This window comes from Malus domestica, chromosome 14, assembly GCF_042453785.1.
Source record: "Malus domestica chromosome 14, GDT2T_hap1".
Classification (NCBI taxonomy): Eukaryota; Viridiplantae; Streptophyta; class Magnoliopsida; order Rosales; family Rosaceae; genus Malus; species Malus domestica.
Genome location: NC_091674.1, coordinates 1,107,423 through 1,127,710, shown reverse-complemented (window position 1 = coordinate 1,127,710; position 20,288 = coordinate 1,107,423). Strand labels below are relative to the sequence as shown.

The 20,288-nt window shown below is 36.4% G+C and overlaps 3 protein-coding genes across 9 annotated transcripts; 2 read left to right on the top strand and 1 right to left on the bottom strand.

Moving 5' to 3' along the window:
* Positions 1-590: 590 nt before the first annotated feature.
* LOC103453915 (transcription factor MYB60-like) lies at positions 591-2,602 on the top strand. The gene is made up of 4 exons (XM_070812112.1): positions 591-822; positions 977-1,155; positions 1,378-1,507; positions 1,725-2,602. The coding sequence occupies exons 2-4, from the start codon at positions 1,023-1,025 to the stop codon at positions 2,437-2,439; spliced, it is 978 nt and encodes a 325-aa protein (XP_070668213.1). The 5' UTR covers positions 591-822; positions 977-1,022; the 3' UTR covers positions 2,440-2,602.
* Positions 2,603-6,044: 3,442 nt separating this feature from the next.
* LOC103453917 (S-sulfo-L-cysteine synthase (O-acetyl-L-serine-dependent), chloroplastic-like) lies at positions 6,045-11,179 on the bottom strand. Of its 7 annotated transcripts, none has more exons than XR_003768461.2 (12): positions 10,911-11,179; positions 9,679-9,788; positions 9,329-9,386; positions 8,871-9,134; positions 8,437-8,574; positions 8,028-8,079; positions 7,868-7,917; positions 7,420-7,479; positions 7,178-7,258; positions 6,330-6,503; positions 6,186-6,253; positions 6,045-6,097 (listed from the first exon to the last, which is right to left on the bottom strand). XR_003768461.2 is itself a non-coding variant. In XM_008393507.4 (10 exons), exons 1-10 carry the CDS (start codon positions 11,133-11,135, stop codon positions 6,414-6,416), a joined length of 1,128 nt encoding a protein of 375 aa, XP_008391729.3. In that variant the 5' UTR covers positions 11,136-11,179; the 3' UTR covers positions 6,045-6,413. The 7 variants fall into 7 exon arrangements, 2 of the variants coding, with proteins under 2 accessions (XP_008391729.3, XP_070668212.1); XR_001792115.3 differs by having other exon boundaries at positions 6,186-6,243; XR_531931.4 differs by having other exon boundaries at positions 6,045-6,253.
* Positions 11,180-15,319: 4,140 nt separating this feature from the next.
* On the top strand, positions 15,320-19,737 carry LOC103453978 (spindle pole body component 110-like). Its single transcript, XM_008393570.4, has 4 exons — positions 15,320-17,243; positions 18,025-18,393; positions 18,710-18,882; positions 19,002-19,737. The coding sequence occupies exons 1-4, from the start codon at positions 15,482-15,484 to the stop codon at positions 19,572-19,574; spliced, it is 2,877 nt and encodes a 958-aa protein (XP_008391792.3). The 5' UTR covers positions 15,320-15,481; the 3' UTR covers positions 19,575-19,737.
* The last annotated feature ends 551 nt before the right edge of the window (positions 19,738-20,288 follow it).

Sequence of the window (20,288 nt, the reverse complement as noted above, 5' to 3'; positions counted from 1 at the left end):
GTTCATGTGTGCGTTTATTTCTTTCACAAGTCCAATATTAGGGTCCCATTTTCTCCTTCACATGTTTCGTTTAATTATGTTCGTTGTTTTTGTTTAATTTATTCTCTGATCACCAAAAGTAAAGGGCTGGAGGACAAGTCCAAGGCAACACGGAATGCAGCATCTTTTTTTTTATTTTTTTTTGGGAAAAATTCGTAAAATTGAAAAGCATGAACCCACACGTCATTTAGTAAAAAATTGAAAAGCATAAACCCATAAGTTATTTAATATTATAGTCTAGTGAAATTTTTATTCATTTATAAGTAAGAAGTTTCAGATTCAATTTTAGTGAAATTTTTATTCATTTATAAGTAATAAGTCTCAAATTCAATTTTAGCTAAAAACAAATTTGATCGAGCTTTGAACAAAAGAAAAACTGTAATCACTTTGTCTTGAAATTTGTCACGGTACGTATATATAAGGGGAACTTTAACGAAAAGCTCATGGTACTGTTCACTTTAACGAAAAACCACATTTTTACACTAAAAAGTCAATCTTAGTACTATTCACTTTATCCTTTATTTTGTCCTTATCATTAAAACTCAAAGTTTTCAAGTCATTTTTATTAGTTTTCTTATATTTTATAAATCCTTTGAACTAACGCACCATCGGTTGAAGAGAGTTCATTTTTAGCCACACGATCTATTATGGACGGCCAGATCGGGTGACTGGATGGATCCGGAGAGGACCCGAATCCTTGATCGACTTCCCCTTCTGACTTTGGTTTCTACTGATAGTCTGTATTAAAGTTGTTTAATAACAAAGGGCAGATTACTCAGCAAGGTAGATGATCAATACAAACACATATATACATACATGCATGCATGCATACATTCATACATATAAATATATATACATGCATGCATGCATATACATATATTATATATATGCTCATAACATAAGAGTACTATTTGAAATGTTTGGGTTTGTATTTTAGGTCCTTGGAAGAGGGCTGAGATCTAGAGAGAGAGAGAGAGAGAAAGATGGTAAGGCCTCCTTGCTGTGAGAAGGTTGGAATCAAGAAGGGTCCATGGACTCCAGAGGAGGACATCATCCTTGTTTCTTACATCCAAGAGCATGGTCCTGGAAATTGGAGATCAGTTCCCACCAACACTGGTAATTTTATCATAAAATTCAGCATATGTCTTTTCACTCGAGGTCTTGAGTTCGATTTCTCTCTTCCCTATTTTAGCTTGTGTCAGAAAAAAGTTTAAGCTATTACCATGCGAATTAGTTACTATTAGATTATGTGTTATGATTTTATCTTATTTAATTTCTTTGTGAATTGATGTTTTGTACATTTATTCAAAATTTTCTTGAATTTTTGGGTGCAAAAAGGGTTGATGAGGTGCAGCAAAAGTTGTAGACTCAGATGGACTAACTACCTCAGACCAGGAATCAAGCGCGGTAACTTCACACCTCATGAAGAAGGGATGATCATTCACTTGCAAGCTTTATTGGGTAACAAGTAATTCATCTTCAAACTTCTTCGTTCATTACTTTTTTTCTTTCTATCGACGATTGTCAACAATACAACACTAATTGTTATTAGCGAGAATCAAATGTTGTCGGAAAATGCATTCTGCTATCGAAAAAGGTTATGTGTGTGTGTTTTTATTCTTATAGGTGTGTATTAATTGGTGAGTTTAATTATATGAATAATTAATACTGGTTTGATCGAGCAGATGGGCAGCAATAGCTTCCTACCTGCCACAGAGAACCGATAACGACATAAAGAACTACTGGAACACTCACTTGAAGAAGAAGCTGAAGAACTTTCAATCAGCTCTTGATCCTCACACGACGTCAGATGATCTGTTTAACGTAAATGTATCAAGGAGGAGTTTGAGTGAAGGGAGCTTAGATAATATGACAAGCCATGCCTCCTCAATTATTCTGAGGAACAACCAATCCTCCTCCACATACGCCTCAAGCACCGAGAACATTTCGCGGCTCCTAGAAGGTTGGATGAGATCCTCCCCAACTCCAAAGACCTCCAGCCTCAAACACCATGCTGCATGTGACAATGATCAAGGAAAACCTAGCGGTATTAGCACAGGAAATCTAGCATCTAACGAGGAGTTTGAATCGATTCTGTCGTATGAGAACTTGAACAATGTTGCTTCGTGGGACAGGTCTACTTGTGATTCATCTACTTATTCTAACAACAAGGTGTCACAACTTAGTATTAAAGTTCAAAACAATGGGGAAATCATTCATGATCGCCATCTTCTGCGCGACGAGGATCAGAAGAGTAAGCAAATTCTTCGATGTGAGAGCAGTAGTACTAACTGTAACAATCCTCCATTGACGTTTCTTGAGAAGTGGCTGTTGGACGAAAGTGCTGGACATGTAGAAGATGATCAGATGATGGAATTGTCTCCAATGTCCTTGGTTTGAGTTTCATTAGCTAGCTAGCTATGCCTGAAGAGGTAAAGCTAGCTGCTGAAACATAACCCTAGTAGGAAAAAACTACAACAAATGAAGGGTCTTAATTTGTTAATTGTAACTTTTATTTCTTTTCTTTGTGAATGGATGAAATATTTCAAGAAAGTTGATCAAATATCTTTGGTGTGTGAAAGTTTTATTGTTCAAATGACAAGGGTCTTAATGCTGAGTTGGTTCGATTGCCAGTGACCTGGTTGAATGCAGTCTAACAATAACAAAATTGAGTTCCAAACCCTACATTTAAAATGGAAAATAAATTGACTGAAAACATTTCATTTATTGGGTGGCCCTTGATGCTAGCAGGACGCAAGAGCTAATTGGCCTAAGTAAAGTATATGTGCAATTAATGTTGAGTAAATATATTGAAATGTAGGTAGGTACATTGACTGTTATTCAAGTTTATAGGTAATTGCTCCATGGTAATTAACTACTCCTATACTTCAAATAATAAGTAGAGAGATAATTGCTTGTTTGAAAGTGTTTTTAAAATAATTGAAAGGGCTTTTAGAGAAAATTGTTTTTGGGTTTCGATAGCACTTCAAGTTCTTTTATAGGATTCACTTGCATTTTGACTAAGGATTGGTTTCAAAAATATTTTCACCAAATTCGCTTTTAGCTATTTTAAAAGCACTTTCAAACGAGAAGTTTTTAATTATTCTTTTTTAGAAAAACTAACGAAAAATCTAAAAAAAAAAACTTTAGTTTTAATGAAAATGACAAATAAAGGTGTAGTAAATAGTACCAGAAAAAGGTAAAAATGTGTTTTTCGTTAAAAATGAACAGTATCATGAATGTTTCGTTAAAACTTTCTTCTTTTTTCTTACGTGTATTTAGTTATGTTAATTAATCATATGCTCTTTTTTTTTTGGGAACAGAATTAATCATATACTTGAACAAAAATGGAAACAATTATCCAAAAATCGGGGACAGTGGGATTTGCGTGACGAAAGTCTCGTGCATGCTAAAGAGGTAATTGGTTGCCTCAAAAGTCCCTCCTTTTTGGGGAAAATGATGTGAGCAAATTACACGTGAGCTTATTTACCTTTCGGTGTGAGAAGCAAGCAAAAGCTGTGATATCTCATCTCTCATTGCAGCCTTCAAACCCTACCTACGAATCAAATAGGATAGGTCAAGGAGATGTTCGAGACGAAACCTGAGTGCATCGTTCTTACGCTCGTTGGTAAAGTTAGGAACTAGTGAATTTGCGGGCAAGATGCTGCCACTTTGACAATTGCCTCCTTTCTTGCTAGGTATATTTTGGCAACACTCGACAAGTTGCGTTGTGAGCACTTGATAAATTCTCTCAATAACACTTATCATATTACTTCGAGATATGTTGATAGCCATTGACATGTGCGCAATATAATTTGGCTGACGACAACAAGCCCACCAAATGTTCAAAGAAACGGCTTAGCGAATAAACTGTTTTTATTTTTATTTTTTCACACGTCGCGCTTTGTTTCTATTGAAAAACTTGACCTTTTAACTCTGAAATCCCAACGTTCAAATCATGGATCCACCCGTGCCAGTATAAATCTTCTTTCCCCACCTCCTACGTACGTTCCAAGCAATGCAAATGCGAGAAAAACTAAAAAGCTTTCACAGGACGTAGGAAAGAAAAGGTATTGAGTCTCATGTCATGTATGTGCATGCCTTTACAGACACCAACAACCAATCACAAAACGCCATCTTCTTGTTGTGGTCCATCCCTCGACACTTTCACAAGAATTGTTATGGAAGTGCATCCCATCCGGATCCAGTTTGTGGAGATCTTAGAGATCTCCACATTTTAGTCATTCATCGTATATCATGCGGTCAGAAATCATTTGATTATTTTCATTTAAAATTAAACACAAATAGTGTCTCACGAAAACTGGCTGTAAGATGTACGATGAACTATTAGGATGTGGAGATCCCTAGGATCCCCACAAAGTGGATCCGGAAAGGATCCTCTTCCAATTGATAAAACCAATAGTGATTAAAAAAATTAGTAATCAGACAAAGAGCCCTTTTTAATCGAGTGGAAAAGAAGTAGCCTATTTTGTAGTTGGTGGCTACTCTCGGACTCTTGGTTCTTTTTAACCGTCTTGTGCTGGTTTAGAGAATAAGGCTACCATTGTAGTCCAAAGATCAAACCTTATATGTACGTGATTATGTATTGGAATGTGAAAGCAACTCCCTCCCCGTGTAGATATGGTTTTAGTGTTTTTAGGTTATGTTCGAGCGATGGATAGGCCAAGTTAGTAAAAAATGTACGCGAATACTAGAGGGGATTATATATGCACATTCACAAGCATTACAAAAGCTTGTATGAGGAAATCATCAATGACTCCTTTTAAGTAGTCATTTGCTAATTCCTTTCACGTGCTTTTGCAATCCTTTTGAAGTACATCCATAATCCCCTCTTATCTAATTTCGTGATCTATTTTTATCACATTACTCTCAAATCACCTAAGAGGACTTGGTCCAGCGATTAGGTATTTGGTTTGCTCCCAAGTGGTATGGGGATCGACTCTCTCCTACTGTACCCACCTAGCAAATGCTAAAGTTTCTTGCTTCCCAAATATAGCGGGGTCATACGAGAGACCTAAATTAATGTGAAAGACTTGGATACACTAGTTAAAAAAAAATCTCTCAAATCTCTTGATATTTAAAAGTTCACACCCAAACATAAACATAAACTAAGCTTAAGTTTCCCCTTTGCTATGCTAATCAATTTTGTTTATTTCCTTAAAAATACATATGAGGTGATTCATTATTTATGGACTCCCAATAAAGGAAATTGTGACAAGTCTTTATTACCACTTCCAATAAAGGAAATTGTGACAAGCCTTTATCTCCCAACTTACCCTAAATTAATGTTGTCTTACAAACCTTAGATTACATAAGGCCTTTAGTCTTTCAATAATTTCACATACTAAGTTTGGGATTAGGGGTAAGAGGTTGTTTAGCTGCTTTTTAGAGGTGGATTTTTTTATACAACGATATTTTACACTAATAGAGTAAGGATGATGGAGAGGAGAGGGGAGGTGGACTTCAGCTAAAACACACGATGGGTCAGTTATAGTTCAGTATCAAACTCAATGCAAATGTCATCGTACATTTGAGTTGAACCTGGAAAGATCAATTATGTAGAACTCTATCTTGGAGGACCATAACTCTAAAGACAAAAATCCCAAATCTTCCCTAAACAGGTGCGTATCCGCGAGAAACGGATTTTCCAATAAGATTTCCATCCATAGATGTACAAACAAGGAAAATACAGTTTACTTTTCAATTACTAAGATGAATGCGAATTCAGAAGCTTCAAGTTATAATTTCAGAGAAACAAAAATGACAACGAAGTGGTTGTTGTGGATTCAAGCACGAAAGTGACATGGAGTTGTGAACTCAAACGGATGCAACAATCATACTGATAAAGTGGGACTCAGGACTATGGTGAGTTGGTCTGTGGAACAAGGAATTTCATCTCATCGTAGTCACGTTGTATCAGTACCTATTTATGTTCATAGATGATCGACTGTGTGTAACATCCCAAGGTTTTTCTCTAAATTTGGTTTTGATCAATGTATAACGAGATATATTTTCTATCTGAATCAAAATATGCATCCTACATATGAATCAAAACATACATTAAGACCGCTTCTGAAAGAAGTAAATGGACAAGACGAGGCAAAACATCCTATCTAAAAACCAACCTCAATTTTTCTGATTTTTCATTGATCAACTACTCTCTGCATTCCTTTAAAACCTAACCTGGAGTAATCTGCCATCAGTGAATCACAACAGCGAATCACAACAGCATTCATATGACACATGTGTAACAGGTCAAATCTATTTACCTTCTCGGAAACATGTTGATTTCTATTTGCTCGATTTGTATGGCATTCAATCTTTACGATGATATATTGTCTGGAATAATATGATTATTTTCCCTTCATCTTCTGAACCTCTTCGTAAATTGATTGGAAAAGTACAGTGGGAATATACCTCTCACCAAAGCTTGGAAACATAACCTATAATATGAAACACAGATACATAAATAGATACATATTAGAAAATATGCGTTCCAGATAAGATGTTGTATGCCAATATAAGTGCCAAAATATCGAGCCAAAATAAATTGACACAATACTGTTTGGAATGGTACAAAATGTAATCAACTGTAATTGTCACTAACAGGTAAGAGTATCGTTTAGCACGCTCAGTTTCAGTATAAATTAGAATGAAGTATGTTCTCAGTCAGAGTGATAGTTCTCTCTCGCTCTGTTTCAGTTACGTTATGAATGAAATATTGTTTCGATCAGATTTACAGTTTACTCTTGCTTCATTAATTTTATTCTGCAATAAGAAGAATCTACGAGGAATCACGGGTCACTTCCTCATAAGATTGGTCCGAGACATCTAATCTGAATCCGCCCCACAATTGTGTAAAAAATGATGCATCGCATGCTTCATCTTGTTAAGCCTCAAATGCATTTCAGAATGAAATTAGCTTGATCAAAATACATCATACGCCTTTCGGGACAATTTTGTACCATTCAACTAATGCATCAGTTTCTTACTCTACAAGTTGCTCATGTCGCAAACTAATGACATTAATAGTACCCAGCACAGCTAGTCCAATTGTACATATAATCATGAAAGGGGAGAATAAGATGACAAATGTAACCAAAAGAGAAAACCTTACCGCAATAAGTTTTCCAGTATTCTCAGGTCTTCTTGCTAAACTTATTGCAGCAGCTGCAGCAGCACCCGATGAAATACCAACCTACAAGTATTGCATATTGAATTATCAAAATCACCTTAAATTAGGATAGAACTGCAGAAAAAATGGGGTGGATTTCTAAGTTAAACATATGATAAGTTTCAGAAGAAGTTGGAGCTTGTCGCTTATAAAATGCTCCACATCGAAGAGTAGTCGCAAATTACCAGTAAGCCTTCCTCCAATGCTAGCCTCCTTGCCATTTCAACAGCTTCATCGTTGGTAACCTACATTTAGATAAAAAACGATTAAAGAAATTTATCAGATTATATTTCCAACAGACAAGTGAGAAGCAAGACCACCCCGAAAAAAAATTTAAAAAAAAAAAAAAAGATTGTCGACAAGCTGATTCGCATAGCTTATCAAAGTAATCCAAAATTCTCATCCCAGTAGAATGGGTTTATGATGCATTCAGTACCAGTTGGGAGGGAAGAAAAGAAAAGAATAAGAGCAGCATAGACAGGATCAGGGGGGAAGAGTGGAGAAAGAAAGGAAAGGGTGAGGAGGAGAAACAAATGAGGGAAGCTAGAATTTTGATTCAATAATTCTAAGCCAAGAAACGATAAGACAACAACAATAATAATAACAACTAAGAGACAACACAAATCCATTTACCTTGATGACCTCATCGAGCAAATTAACGTCCAAAATGCTTGGTACATAGCCTGCATGAATTGCTCACATAAGTTATATGGTACAAGCATACCATATTATTGAACAAGAAACTACAACCGAAAATTGATGTAATAAAAACGAAAAGCAACAGTGAATTCACCTGGATTTTCTCCAGATATTACTCTCCTCTCTGCAGGTTCCACACCTACTACCTGGATAATCAAAATTACAAACGCATGCAATCCAGAGTTACAAACACATTAACCAATAAAGCTTAAGTCACCCTAATATCCACTTATCAAAGCCAAGTAAGAGCAAGCATTCATATTTAATCTAGAGGTGCTAAGTTGTTCCACCTTCACCGTTTGCTAACACTCGGGTTTATCTTTTCCCTCTCAAATCCAGTATCAACGATAGGATGAAATACCACTAACAGTATCCATAATGCGCATTTAACATTGTTTTTTTTATTCCTATAACTCAAATGACTATGCTCCATAACTTATTAAATCAATTGTTGCTATGACACAAATTATGCAATATGTATGTACATTATGAACTATCCTGACCTTTATCTCCTTGTTCATCATTTTCAGGTAACGCCCAGTGCCTGTAACAGTGCCACCAGTTCCAATAGCAGCAACAAATATGTCAACAATACCCATGGTATCCTCCCATATTTCTGGCCCGGTAGCATTGAAATGGATCTGTATTTCAAAAATGTGTATCTTAAGTACATGATTACATAATACGATATAAGGGATTTGTTAGCAGCCGTTAAATGATACGGTTTAGCTTTACCATTGTTTAATTAGCTTTACCTTAAAGGTCCTTGCTACTTACTCCCGGTTTTAGGTGGAACTCTTTTCCAATTATGTAAATTCTCTCTTTTATATAAAATTCTTTCATTTCTTCTAAAAAAAAAAATTATATAATACGATATACATGTGATATATATAACCAATAGTATTATTGATGTGCATCCAGAGAAAATAGAAATTACCTCTGCATTCGCAGCATTATCAAACTGTTGAAGCATATATGAATTTGGCGTGCTGAGAACAATTTCCCCAGCTTTATCTAACGCTCCTTTCAAACCCTTTTCTGGATCTGTCAAAACAACCTCTGCCCCAAATGCACGTAAAAGAATCCTCCTTTCAATATTTATGGATGCAGGCATGGTGACTATAAGTTTATATCCTTTAGTTGCAGCAACAAAAGCAATACCAAGTCCTGTATTTCCACTAGTTGGTTCAACTAATACAGTCTGCATAGTTACACAGAGGAAATATAATTCTTATGTACAGCAGAAAGAAACACGAAAAAAAACCGCCTAAAAAGAAACATGGCTTTCACAAACGCTAAAACATCTTAGTCCATGTAACTAGCAAAGTCATCTCAGATGACAAAGTAAAATATTGATCTATACAGTAAATTTTTGGTATAATAACTTATCATCACCTTCCCAGGAGATATTAACCCACTTTTCTCAGCATTCAATATCATGCTACAGCCAATTCTGAAATGTTATCAGCATAGAAAACATGAGTTCATCTGACTCGGAAAATGTAGTGACATGGCAATTCTAATTGATCAGCTAAGATAATTAGTTCCATTAAAAATTGATTACTACTAATCGACCAAATGGGGCAGTTATGTCCGAAAATTTAATCAACAGATGGCTCCATATACCTTAACAATCTTCTACAATCAGGATGGCAAACAAGATAAAAAAATCAACATGACAAATAACAGTAAAAGTATCTAGCAAGATTTCAGCGCAAAATGACAACTAATAAGTCAGCGGTTACCTATCCTTGACACTTCGGCAGGGTTCCATAGATTCAAGCTTTGCTGCAATATTTGCCACACAACCTTCGGAAACTTTGTTGAGGTATACCATGGGTGTGCTCCCGATCAACTACATTTATTTATCAGAACAATTCATGTCAACAAAATATGTTAAAATGTATGTAAACCACCATGTATACAGAATTCACCGACTAAGACAATGTCGTATATTGTTGTGAAAACTGAAAAGGGATCAGCAACTACAATGAGAAATCTATAGCCAAAAACGCATGACCACATCACCTAATGAAGTAATAAATTCATATCGTACAACGGGGATTTTGAATGTTGAATCCAACACTTAAACAATGCACAGTTACATTTCCATGATCCACTTGCTACAGTCCAACAACAACAACAACAAAACATTTCCCACTAAGTAGGGTTAGTTATATGAATCCTAGAACGCCATTGCGTTCGGTTCTGTGTCATGTCCTCCGTTAGATCCAAGTAAGTCTTTTCTTAGAGTCTCTTCCAAAATTTTCCTAGGTCTTCCTCTACCCCTTCGGCCCTCGACCTCTGTCCCGTAGTCACATCTTCTAACCAGAACGTCAGTAGGCCTTCTTTGCACATGTCCAAACCACCGTAACCCATTTTCTCACATCTTTTCTTCAATTTCGGCTACTCCTACTTTGCTTCGGATATCCTCATTCCTAATCTAACTTGCTACAGTCCAGAGTGTAAAAATTGTTATCACTTGATTTCTGAGTACTTTACGTAGCAATTAATCAACAGAAACCACCACTTTAAAGAAAAACACTTCAAGCTCGATACTTTATAAAAAGGCCATTCTTACTTTGCAACGAGAGAAGGGCACCAAAGGAATTTCACAACTGAGAATAAATAGAAAAAATGACAAGTAGATAGTTAAGGGTTTTTTTTTTTTTGTGTTTTATTTTATTTGCCATTTTTGATTAAAACTAAAAATTTTGAGGATTTTTTGTTATTTTTTTTCCCTCCAAGTGAGTTCTTGAATAATAAAAAAAGTTTTGAGGGTGTTTTTCTAATTTACTAAATTTCTCGTACCAGTTTTCTGAGAATCCAACCAAATACCAATACAGAGCCGAAATTGCAGAAATACCCAGTTAAATTCTTAGCATGTAGAGAGATTAGTCAGATAAAAAAAGATTTAAAATTCAGCAAATGCGAGTTAAAAAGAAGCTAAAACGAAAGAACAAAATTGGAGCAGAACCTGCGTGACGTCCTCGGCGATATTGACAGTGTCGAGCTCTTCTCTGGTGGCGTAGAGATAGGAGGGAGCTTTGGCAAACACGAGACCGTGCCGTTTTGCAAGCTGTCCTCCGAGAAGAGCTCCATTGGTGGAATTTCTGGGGAGCTTGAAGGAAGCGAAACGGTGGCCGGGGGACGAGAAGGGAGGAGGAAGAGGAAGAAGCAGAGGAGGTGATAACATGGCCATTGGTTCAGAAATAGGTTTTTGAGGGGTTTAGTTTAGATTGGGTATCGTGGGTACACTTACAACATACCGGGGGTAGTTGACGGTTTTGCCCTTTTTCTTTCTTTTGAATTGGGTAAGGTCCAGAAGAATAACTTATATAAAACAAGTTCATCGTCACGTTGCATATCGATTTAATAATATTTTGTCACTAGTTTGTTCTCCTTTTAAAAATAATAATAATATTTTGTTACGTGAAAAAAATTTGCACATAATTATGCATTATTGAACAAAAAATACTACGTTATTGTGAGCCTGCCTCATTGCATAAAGCCATCTCCAACCGATCCGGTCAGAGGGCCTGTAAGATCCCACATCGCCCAGGGGTGAGAATCCTGTAAGCCTTATATGTATATTCTCATCTCTACCTAACACGAGACCTTTTGGGAGCTCACTGGCTTTGGATTCCATCAAAACTTCGAAGTTAAGCGAGTTCGAGCGAGAGCAATCCCATGATGGGTGACCCACTCGGAAGTTCTCATGTGAGTTCCTAGAAACAAAATCGTGAGGGCGTGGTCGGGGCCTAAAGCGGACAATATCGTGCTACGGCGGAGTCAAGTCCGCGATGTGGTAAGGGCCCAGGTCGGGATGTGACAGGGCCATATGGTCGAAAATAGCCCGAAATGACACAAAAACCGTCTCCAACCGAGGGTTAGGCCAAAGGGCTTGTGGGCCCCACCGGGCCAAAACCAACCAATCATGCCAGCAGGTAAGCCATCTCCAGCCAGCCAACTTTTTTTTTTGGACGTTGTTTTTTTAATTTCTAATTTTTTCCTATACCATTTCTCAAATATTTTTCAACATTTCATACTATATTACCTCATTTTATTTCAATTATTCACATTTCATACTATAGCCCTTTGGCCCTCGGTTAGAGATGGTTTTTTGTCATAGGGCTATGTTTGGCCTATGGCCCTCTGGCCTCTCAGTTGGAGATAGTAAGAAATATGGTCATGCACTATTTATTAAAATATTAATTTTTGGGAGGGCCAGATGGCTTTCGATTGGAGATAGCCTAAAGTGGTGTTCTTGATCTTAGGAAAATGTATATTGTTTTGTCCTTGTAATACACCCAAAAATTTAGGTTAGAGTTATCTGTGTGTATGTAGTCTCACTTTAGGCATGTATTTTCGTTATAGGCGAGCTTGAGTTCTCAAGTTTGCTTTTGTTACTGGTATATGCCCTCACACAAAGTGTATGTGAATTTTTTTTTTAAAAGGATGACAATTGGTGACAAGTCACGGTTATCCACCCATTCCGGGGGCTGAGAAGACTCACAAAGACATTTCAGCCTCCTCCTGGCCATAAGTCCAGCTTCCACACCAGCAACAAGTTTCGAACCCGAGATCTCCAATTTTTAGTTTTAAGGAAGTCTCGTAATTCACGCTTTACCATTAGACCACTAGCTCGTGGTTGTGTATGTGAAATTTTTTATTTTTGTTTTTAAAGTTGGAGAGAGAAGGAGAGTGAGATAGAACGTGGTAGTGGGGAGAGAAGGAGAGAGGTTTAATTTTTTTTTTTATTATTATTATTTTAATTAGAGATGTTAGGTGATGCTTAAATAAAAAATAGCAAAATTTTGTTTTATAAAATTACGTTACTACTCTTAGTTTTTTTTGTTATGATAGAAGATTAGATTATCTTTTTACCTTCTTTTGAATGACAAAGAGGAACCTATTAATACGTAGTTTAGATAACTTCTAGAGAAAGAAATAAGTACGTTCTAGAAAAGGAAATAAAACAAAACCCTCAAATGTAACGTCACGCACTCGATAGATTTCTTAACCGTTAAACTAACGACTTTTTAAAATTTTATGGCAGATTACTACCAATTTGTTAAAACCCAAAATTGAAATTAATTGATCCAATTCTTTGATTGAAACCTTTTTCCTTCTTTTGAGTTGGGCCAGGTCCAGAAGAATAACTTATATAAAACAGGTTCATCATCATGTTACGTATCGATTCAATAATATTTTGACACATGAAAAAAATTTGCACATAATTACGCATTATTGAACAAAAAACACTACGTTAATGTGAGCCCGCCTCATTGTATAAAGTGGTGTTCTTGATCTGAGGATAATGTGTATTGTTTTGTCCTTGTAATACACCCAAATTTTAGGTTTGAGTTATTTGTGTATATGTAGTCTCACTTTAGGTGTGTATTTTCGTTATAGGCAAGCTTGAGTTCTCAAGTTTGCTTTTGTTACTAGTATATGCCCACACATAAAGTGTATGTGAATATATTTTTTTAAAGGGAGACAATTGGCGTCAAGTCACGGTTATCCACCTCTTCCGGTGGCCGGGAAGACTCACAGAGGCATTTCAGCCTTTTCCTGAGCACAAGTCTAGCTTCCACACCACAGACAGTAGCGGGTTTTGAACCTAAGATCTCTAGTTTTTAATTTTAAGGAAGCCTCGTAATTCGTCATTTACCACTGGACCACCAACTCGTAGTTGTGTATGTAAAATCTTTTATTTTTGTTTTTAAAGTTGAAGGAGAGAGAAAAAGAGTGAGAGAGAACACGACAGTGGGGAGAGGGGGAGAGAGGTTTAATTATTATTATTATTATTTAATTAGAGATGTTAGGTGATGCTTAAATAAAAAATAGCAAAATTTTGTTTTATAAAATTACGTTACTGCCTTTAACTTTTTTGTTAGGATAGAATATTAGATAATCTTTTGACCCTCTTTTGAATGACAAAAATGAACCTATTAATATGTAGTTTAGATAACTTGTAGAAAAAAAAATACTATGTTCTAGAAATGAAAATAAAACAAAACCCTCAAATATAACGTTACGCACTCGATAGATTTCTTAACCGTTAAACTAACGACTTTTTAAAATTTTACGGCAGATTACTACCAATTTGTTAAAACCCAAAATTGAAATTAATTTATCCAATTCTCCTCAATCATCCCCATATTTCTAACTTCAGTGCTTTCTTCATTTCGCCGTTTATATAAAGACAAACATACAACTTTAATTAGATTATATTGTAGCTCCAACAAAACATCCAAATCGAATTGACCGTTAGACTAACGACTTTTCAAAATTTTGCGGCAGGTCAGTGCTAAATTATTAAAACTCAAAACTGAAATTAGTTGTTCCGATTCTCGTCAATCATTGCCTTATTTCTAACTTCTCAGCTTTCTTCGTTTCACCGTTTATATCAGGCAAACATACAACTTAAATTAAAGGAAGACTTTGGATGCGGTCTATAACTATCAATATTCTTTGACTGAAACTTTATTGGTTTTCAAATTTTGATCGAAGTTACTGAAATTAATATGATAATTTATTTCTATGTATGCTACTATATTTTTTAAATTAAAAATTGAAACTTATGGTTGTTTATATTAATGAGATTTTAAATAAAAACCCATAATTTGTGGGATTAAAAATACTAAAATATAAATTATACTATTGTGTGTGTGTGTGTGTGTATCATGGGTACATACATTCATCACAATTAACAAAAAAATTATTGTACCAAAACATGGGTACATTCTTCAAAACCACATAAAAAAAAGTAATAGATATTAGGCTTAATAACATTAGTAAATATCTTCGATTAAACTTAACATGGATACATTCTCAAATCAAAATAAAAGAATGTACCCATATAAGTTAAAAAATGGATTAAAGAAAAATTGAATACATTATATATATATATATATAAAGGTACATTTTACATATAACAAATTGGTATATTTAAGAATATGTACTTTTTAAGATTAAAAATTTGAAAAAAAATTACATGAATAGGTGCATAAAAGATTAAAAAATTGAAAACATTTTATAAAAAGCTAATGGGTACAAACTTATTCTAATTTTTCATTTATTTTGGAAATGTTTTGAATTGAAAATTAGTTAGGAGTTTAATAAAGGGGTGAGTATTAAAATTCTATATCAATTTTTATTTTAAAAAATTATGTAACTGACATGTAAATTTATCATTACATTAATATTAGGGACTTGAATCAAAATCTGAAAACGAATAAAGTTTTAGTCAACGAACATTAATAACTAGAGACCAGATACTAAGTTTTTGAATAATAGGGCGAGCTGGGAAGGCTGACACGTGTCGAGTTCAACTGGTCCCACGTCATCCCTATCACTGTCCGCGCCTCTTCGTTCCGTTTGGGACTTCGTCTTGTTTCCGCATTTGTTGACCAAAGAACAAAAAATGAGTCACAGACTGGGCAGGAGAGGCAACCAAGCGCTTGTCATTTGTTAGGGTTTTTGAGAAAACCAAAAATATCTCCCGGTACGACGGCGTCCGCCCCGACGGAGCAGCGGAGAAGCATGACAGCAATGGAAGAGATAGCTTCGAAGCTGAAGAAGGACCTGGACGACCACGTCGACTCCGTCAGGGTCTCGCTCCACGCCGCATTCGTAGGGCTCCTGGAGCGGGAGAAGGAGATCGGGTCTCGATTCGCTGTCTTAGAAGCAAAAGAGTCGGAATTCGAGTCGGCGATGGTGGTGAAAGGCAGGGAATTGCAGGACATTGTGCGGGAGGTTGAAGAAGGTAAGTCCCAGTTGCAGTCTATTAAGTTATCTTTCGAAAAGTATTCGGTTGAAGAAGGTAAGCTAGGAGAATTACAGAAATTGGTTAAGGGTAAGGAGATGGAGTATTATAATATGCAACAACGGTTGAAACAATTGTCGAAGGAGATTGAGTTAAAGGAGCGGGAGAAGGAGATCCGGTTCGCGGTCTTGGAAGCCAAGGACTCGGAATTGGACTCGGCTCTGGCGGCCAAAGGCAGGGAATTTGAGGAACTTGTGCAGGAGGTTGAAGAAGGTACGTCCCTATTGCAGTCTATTAAGTTATCTTTCGACAAGTATTCGGTTGAAGAAGGTAGATTAGGAGAATTACAGAAATTGGTCAAGGGTAAGGAGATGGAGTATTATAAGACACAACATCGGATGAAAGAATTGTCGAAAGAGATTGAGTCAAAGGAGCGGCAGTTAAATGCGGTTAGGGGTAAGGTTGCGGATCAATGGAAAGAGTTTGATTTGAGAGACGACGAAATTAGAGCTAAGCAAATATTGATTGAGGAATACGACAAAGAGGTGAAGTCAAGAGAGCATAAACTCGGTTTGATTGAGAAATTAATAGTAGAAAAAACGAATGTAGTTCAATTGAAAATGAAGGATTTGTGTGAGCTTCAGAAGTCAGTGGGGGTGTGGGACTGTAAACTTGAATTGGAACTTAAAAGACGTGTTGTGAAGGTCGAAAAACAATTTGAGTCAAAAGCCGACGAACTTAATTTGATTGACAGGAGGGTCAATGATTGCCTCAATGAGTCTCAGTTGAAAGAAAAGAATTTGGATTCCCACGAAAAGCATTTGGACTCAATCGACAAGTTGATACAGGAATCTGTGAGGCGGCTTGAACAAAAGACCAAAGAGCTTGTATTGAAGCAACAAGAATTTGAAAAGTCCAAAGAAGAACATATTCGCACAACTAAATCGAAGGAGAAGACTGATATACATCATACTCAAGTGAAGATTGAACAATCAGGAGATATCCCTGATAACATTGCCGTCCCTCCTTTTTGTGCAACCAATAATTCAAGAATCATTAGGGATGGTAGGAGCTTGCAGTTTTTCATGAATGATTATTTTAGGAGAACGGATTCAGTTTCTATCCAAGTTTCAGCCTGTCTTCAATTGTCATCAGACCCGGCAAAATTAGTTCTTGATGCTATGCAAGGGTTTTACCCTTCAAATTCAACTGTGGAAAACAGGGAATTTGATTTTGATTTGAGTGTAATTAGAAGGAGCTGTATTCATTTGTTAAAGGAGGTAAAGAGAGTCTCACCACAAATTAGTGAAAAGGTGAGAGCAGAGGCAATGAAGTTGGCGGGTGAATGGAGAGCTAAGATGACTGTGGCGGCTGAGAACTGGTTGGAGGTTTTGGGTTTTTTGTGGCTTGTTATGGCATATGACTTGAACTCTATTTCTGACAGGGAGGAGCTTCAGTCTCTTATCAATATAGCTGCTGATCACGAAAAACTGTCAGATGAATTGTACGGGATCCTTGACACCACAGATAACACACCTGGTAATCACTTTTCCTGTTTTATTATTTTTTCTAACTTATTTGTATTTCTATCTGAATGTCTTTTCTCGTATCACTCTCTCTCTGTGTTTTGGATGCCTTACAAAAATAAAAATGTAAAATATATTTTCTGATTGAATTCTCTAGGCTTGAAGATTCATAAGGGTTTTTCTTGTATATTCCTATCCTTGTTAAGTAATAAGTCGAAATCTATGTCAGTAACAATTGATGCGATCATGGGACGGGATAGGGTCATACTTCTATAAACGTTTTTGTATTATAAGATTGATTACGTATAGATGTCATAAAGAAACATTCTGAACCGGTGATGCAGTGCTTTACGGAATAGATAAAAACGAAAACTTATAGTTCTTGCATTGTGGAGTAGCGTTGGTCGCACTCCATATTGGATGTGCTTTATACATTTTCATTTTAGAGTAGCTTTCTGAAGTAGCCATGTACTTTAAGATGTCGTTGCAAGCAATGATAAAAATATTTGTTTTGTTGAATGTTTCTCTTTTTATGCTCTTCAATTTTAAGTAGACATACCTTAAAAGGTAGTTAGAAGCAATGATAGGTGTTGTTGTATATTAATATTGCATACAGTTTTTTCTTTATAGTTTTTAAGAAGCGAATACTTTCTTCTTGTTGCTGGGCCCTTTTTTTTTTATTATTATTATTTTTTATAAAAGTGCCCCATACGGCTATACTTTGATACGTGAAATTCAGAATTATTCACTCACTGACCTCTAATTCATTTTCCTTGTATTTTTCAATTGAATAGCGAGCAGCAACCTTTGTTCCTTTATCAAAACTGATAAACCAGAATCTCTGCTGGGAAAGAATGCCACAACTTGTTCTTCTCCAAATCTTGAACTAACTGCCACCACAGATGCTAGGAATTTGCAGGGGGGTCCAACTTGTTCTTCTCCAAATCTTCATGAAACTGCCACCACAGATGCTAGGAATTTCCAGGGGTTATCAAATGAGCATTCTAGTGGGAATCACTCAATACAGAATGAATTTTTACGGATTGACAAGTTGTTTTCTGTGTTAAATGGAGATGAGTTAGTAAATTATCTTGGGTTGATTTCGCAGAATAAACAGGCCCTAGAATATATTTGGAGTTCTGGTTGTGGAGATAAGATCCCTGGTAAGTTTCTTGAAAATTAGCTTGCATAGTTGTTAGTATTTCTCTTACCATGGCTCTTGCTTATTTTCGGAGTTTTGGTTTTGGGATGATTTCGTAGGAAAAGGTTTTAAGCTCTTATTCACGTTCTTGCCGTGCTGATCAACTGTATTTTCCTTCCATAATTGTTATGTTCTAGCTATTTTCTTCTATTGTATGCTGTCTTTTGTTTATGCATTTGCTAGCATTACCTTATTTGAGTTTGGTTGGTGATCTCCCTTTGAAGCTTATCTAGAGCAGTTTGATGAAAATCCTTCAATTTTTACTTTATGTGCCGCAGATTCTATTCCGACTCTTATTGAATGGGGGCAACGGATTGAGGCTGTTAGAGTTATTTGCACCTTCAACTTAATTGACGAGTTTCCCCCGGGACCCCTCTTGAAAGAACATGTCGAGATTGCGAGGAAGTGTTCCCAGTCACTTATCTCGAAAACAAAACTACTTGGTGACGAGGTAAATTAGCTCTTCTCTGGACATACAATATCTGCTTTGCAAATAAATAATTCTTGCCACGGCCCTCCTCAATGCAAATATGCATCCATCTGTCAAGGCTAAATTACTTTTGTTTGCAGATTAAGGTTGTAGACGAAGAAATAGCTGATCTAAGAGCTGTGATTGAATGCATTAAAGATTACGACCTAGAGTCAGAATACTCCCCCCGGGCCATCGAAACAAAAATTGCTCAGCTGCAGAAACAAAAGGATGAGTTGATACACAAGCGTCTGGCGCCATGTCACAAGGTTAAACAACCGCGGAAAAAGAAGAATAAACGCACTGCCAAGTTTCAAGCACAACAGCTTAAATCTAAACGTCAGCGGGCATCCATATCAGCTTCCCCACCATATCCAATACCAAATCCCACCCCTGGATATGTATCGCCGTCATATTTGCCGTATGAAAACAGCGGACACCCCTGGAAACGTCATCGGGCAGAAATATCAGCTGCCGCACCACATCCAGTACCGCCGCTGTCATATTTGCCGCTGTCATATTTGCCGTATGAAAACATTCGACACCCCCGGCAATTCGGTATGGCTGCCAACGATGTAGGCATTTCGACAGGAACTCGTTACCATTGCGACGAGTTAGAGCATTTGGAACGAGTTATCCCAAGTATTCACCCGAGAAGAAGAACGTGGATGTGATCAAATCAGAGATGAATTAAGTCCCTTGTTAGTTATTTTGGTTAATTTTGGAGCAACCAATCAATCAGATTTTGCAATTTATTAGATCCAAAGTGATTGGGAGATCTGCTTCACAATTTGTACAGCAGTAAGAAGTAATATCATTTCGAGTTTTTATCACAAATGGTTCTTGAGATTGATCAAACTCATCATTTTGGTCTTTCACTTTTAAAATCAATCAATGTCGTCCCTGACATTCATTACTGTACATCAATTTGGTCATTTGGTTAAGATTTCGTCAACTATTCTGTTAGTTTGTATGTGGGACTTACAAATCTAATGAAATGGTAACACGTGAATTACACAAACTAAGGAGCAAATGGTCTCTGACATTAATTCAACTCCTCATCATTAATTTGGTCATTCGGTTAAGATTTTGTAAACTATTATGTTAGTTTATATGTGGGACTTACAAATCCAATGAAATGGTGACACGTGAATTACACAAAATAAGGAGCAAACAGTTCCTGACATTGATTCAACTCCTCATTTTGGTCCTTGAGTTTAAAAAATCGATAAAGTTGGTCCTTGATTTTCAATACTGCATGTCAATTTAATCCTTCAGTTAAAGTTTGGGTAGCACGAGTCCCTTAACTTTCAATAAATGTCGATCAACAAGTTCACACCATCTAATCATCAAATGAGGCCGAGTGAAATGTGATTCATCTTGAATCT

Coding starts and splice junctions, on each gene's coding strand:
- LOC103453915 (XM_070812112.1), top strand. CDS start 1,023: ATGGTAAGGCCTCCTTGCTGTGAGAAGGTTGGAATCAAGAAGGGTCCA. Junction 1,156..1,377: donor ATCAGTTCCCACCAACACTG/GTAATTTTATCA, acceptor GGGTGCAAAAAG/GGTTGATGAGGTGCAGCAAA. Junction 1,508..1,724: donor CAAGCTTTATTGGGTAACAA/GTAATTCATCTT, acceptor TTGATCGAGCAG/ATGGGCAGCAATAGCTTCCT.
- LOC103453917 (XM_008393507.4), bottom strand. CDS start 11,135: ATGGCCATGTTATCACCTCCTCTGCTTCTTCCTCTTCCTCCTCCCTTC. Junction 9,789..10,910: donor TCGCCGAGGACGTCACGCAG/GTTCTGCTCCAA, acceptor AAATAAATGTAG/TTGATCGGGAGCACACCCAT. Junction 9,135..9,328: donor GGTTAATATCTCCTGGGAAG/GTGATGATAAGT, acceptor GTAACTATGCAG/ACTGTATTAGTTGAACCAAC.
- LOC103453978 (XM_008393570.4), top strand. CDS start 15,482: ATGACAGCAATGGAAGAGATAGCTTCGAAGCTGAAGAAGGACCTGGAC. Junction 17,244..18,024: donor CACCACAGATAACACACCTG/GTAATCACTTTT, acceptor TCAATTGAATAG/CGAGCAGCAACCTTTGTTCC. Junction 18,883..19,001: donor CAAAACTACTTGGTGACGAG/GTAAATTAGCTC, acceptor TTTTGTTTGCAG/ATTAAGGTTGTAGACGAAGA.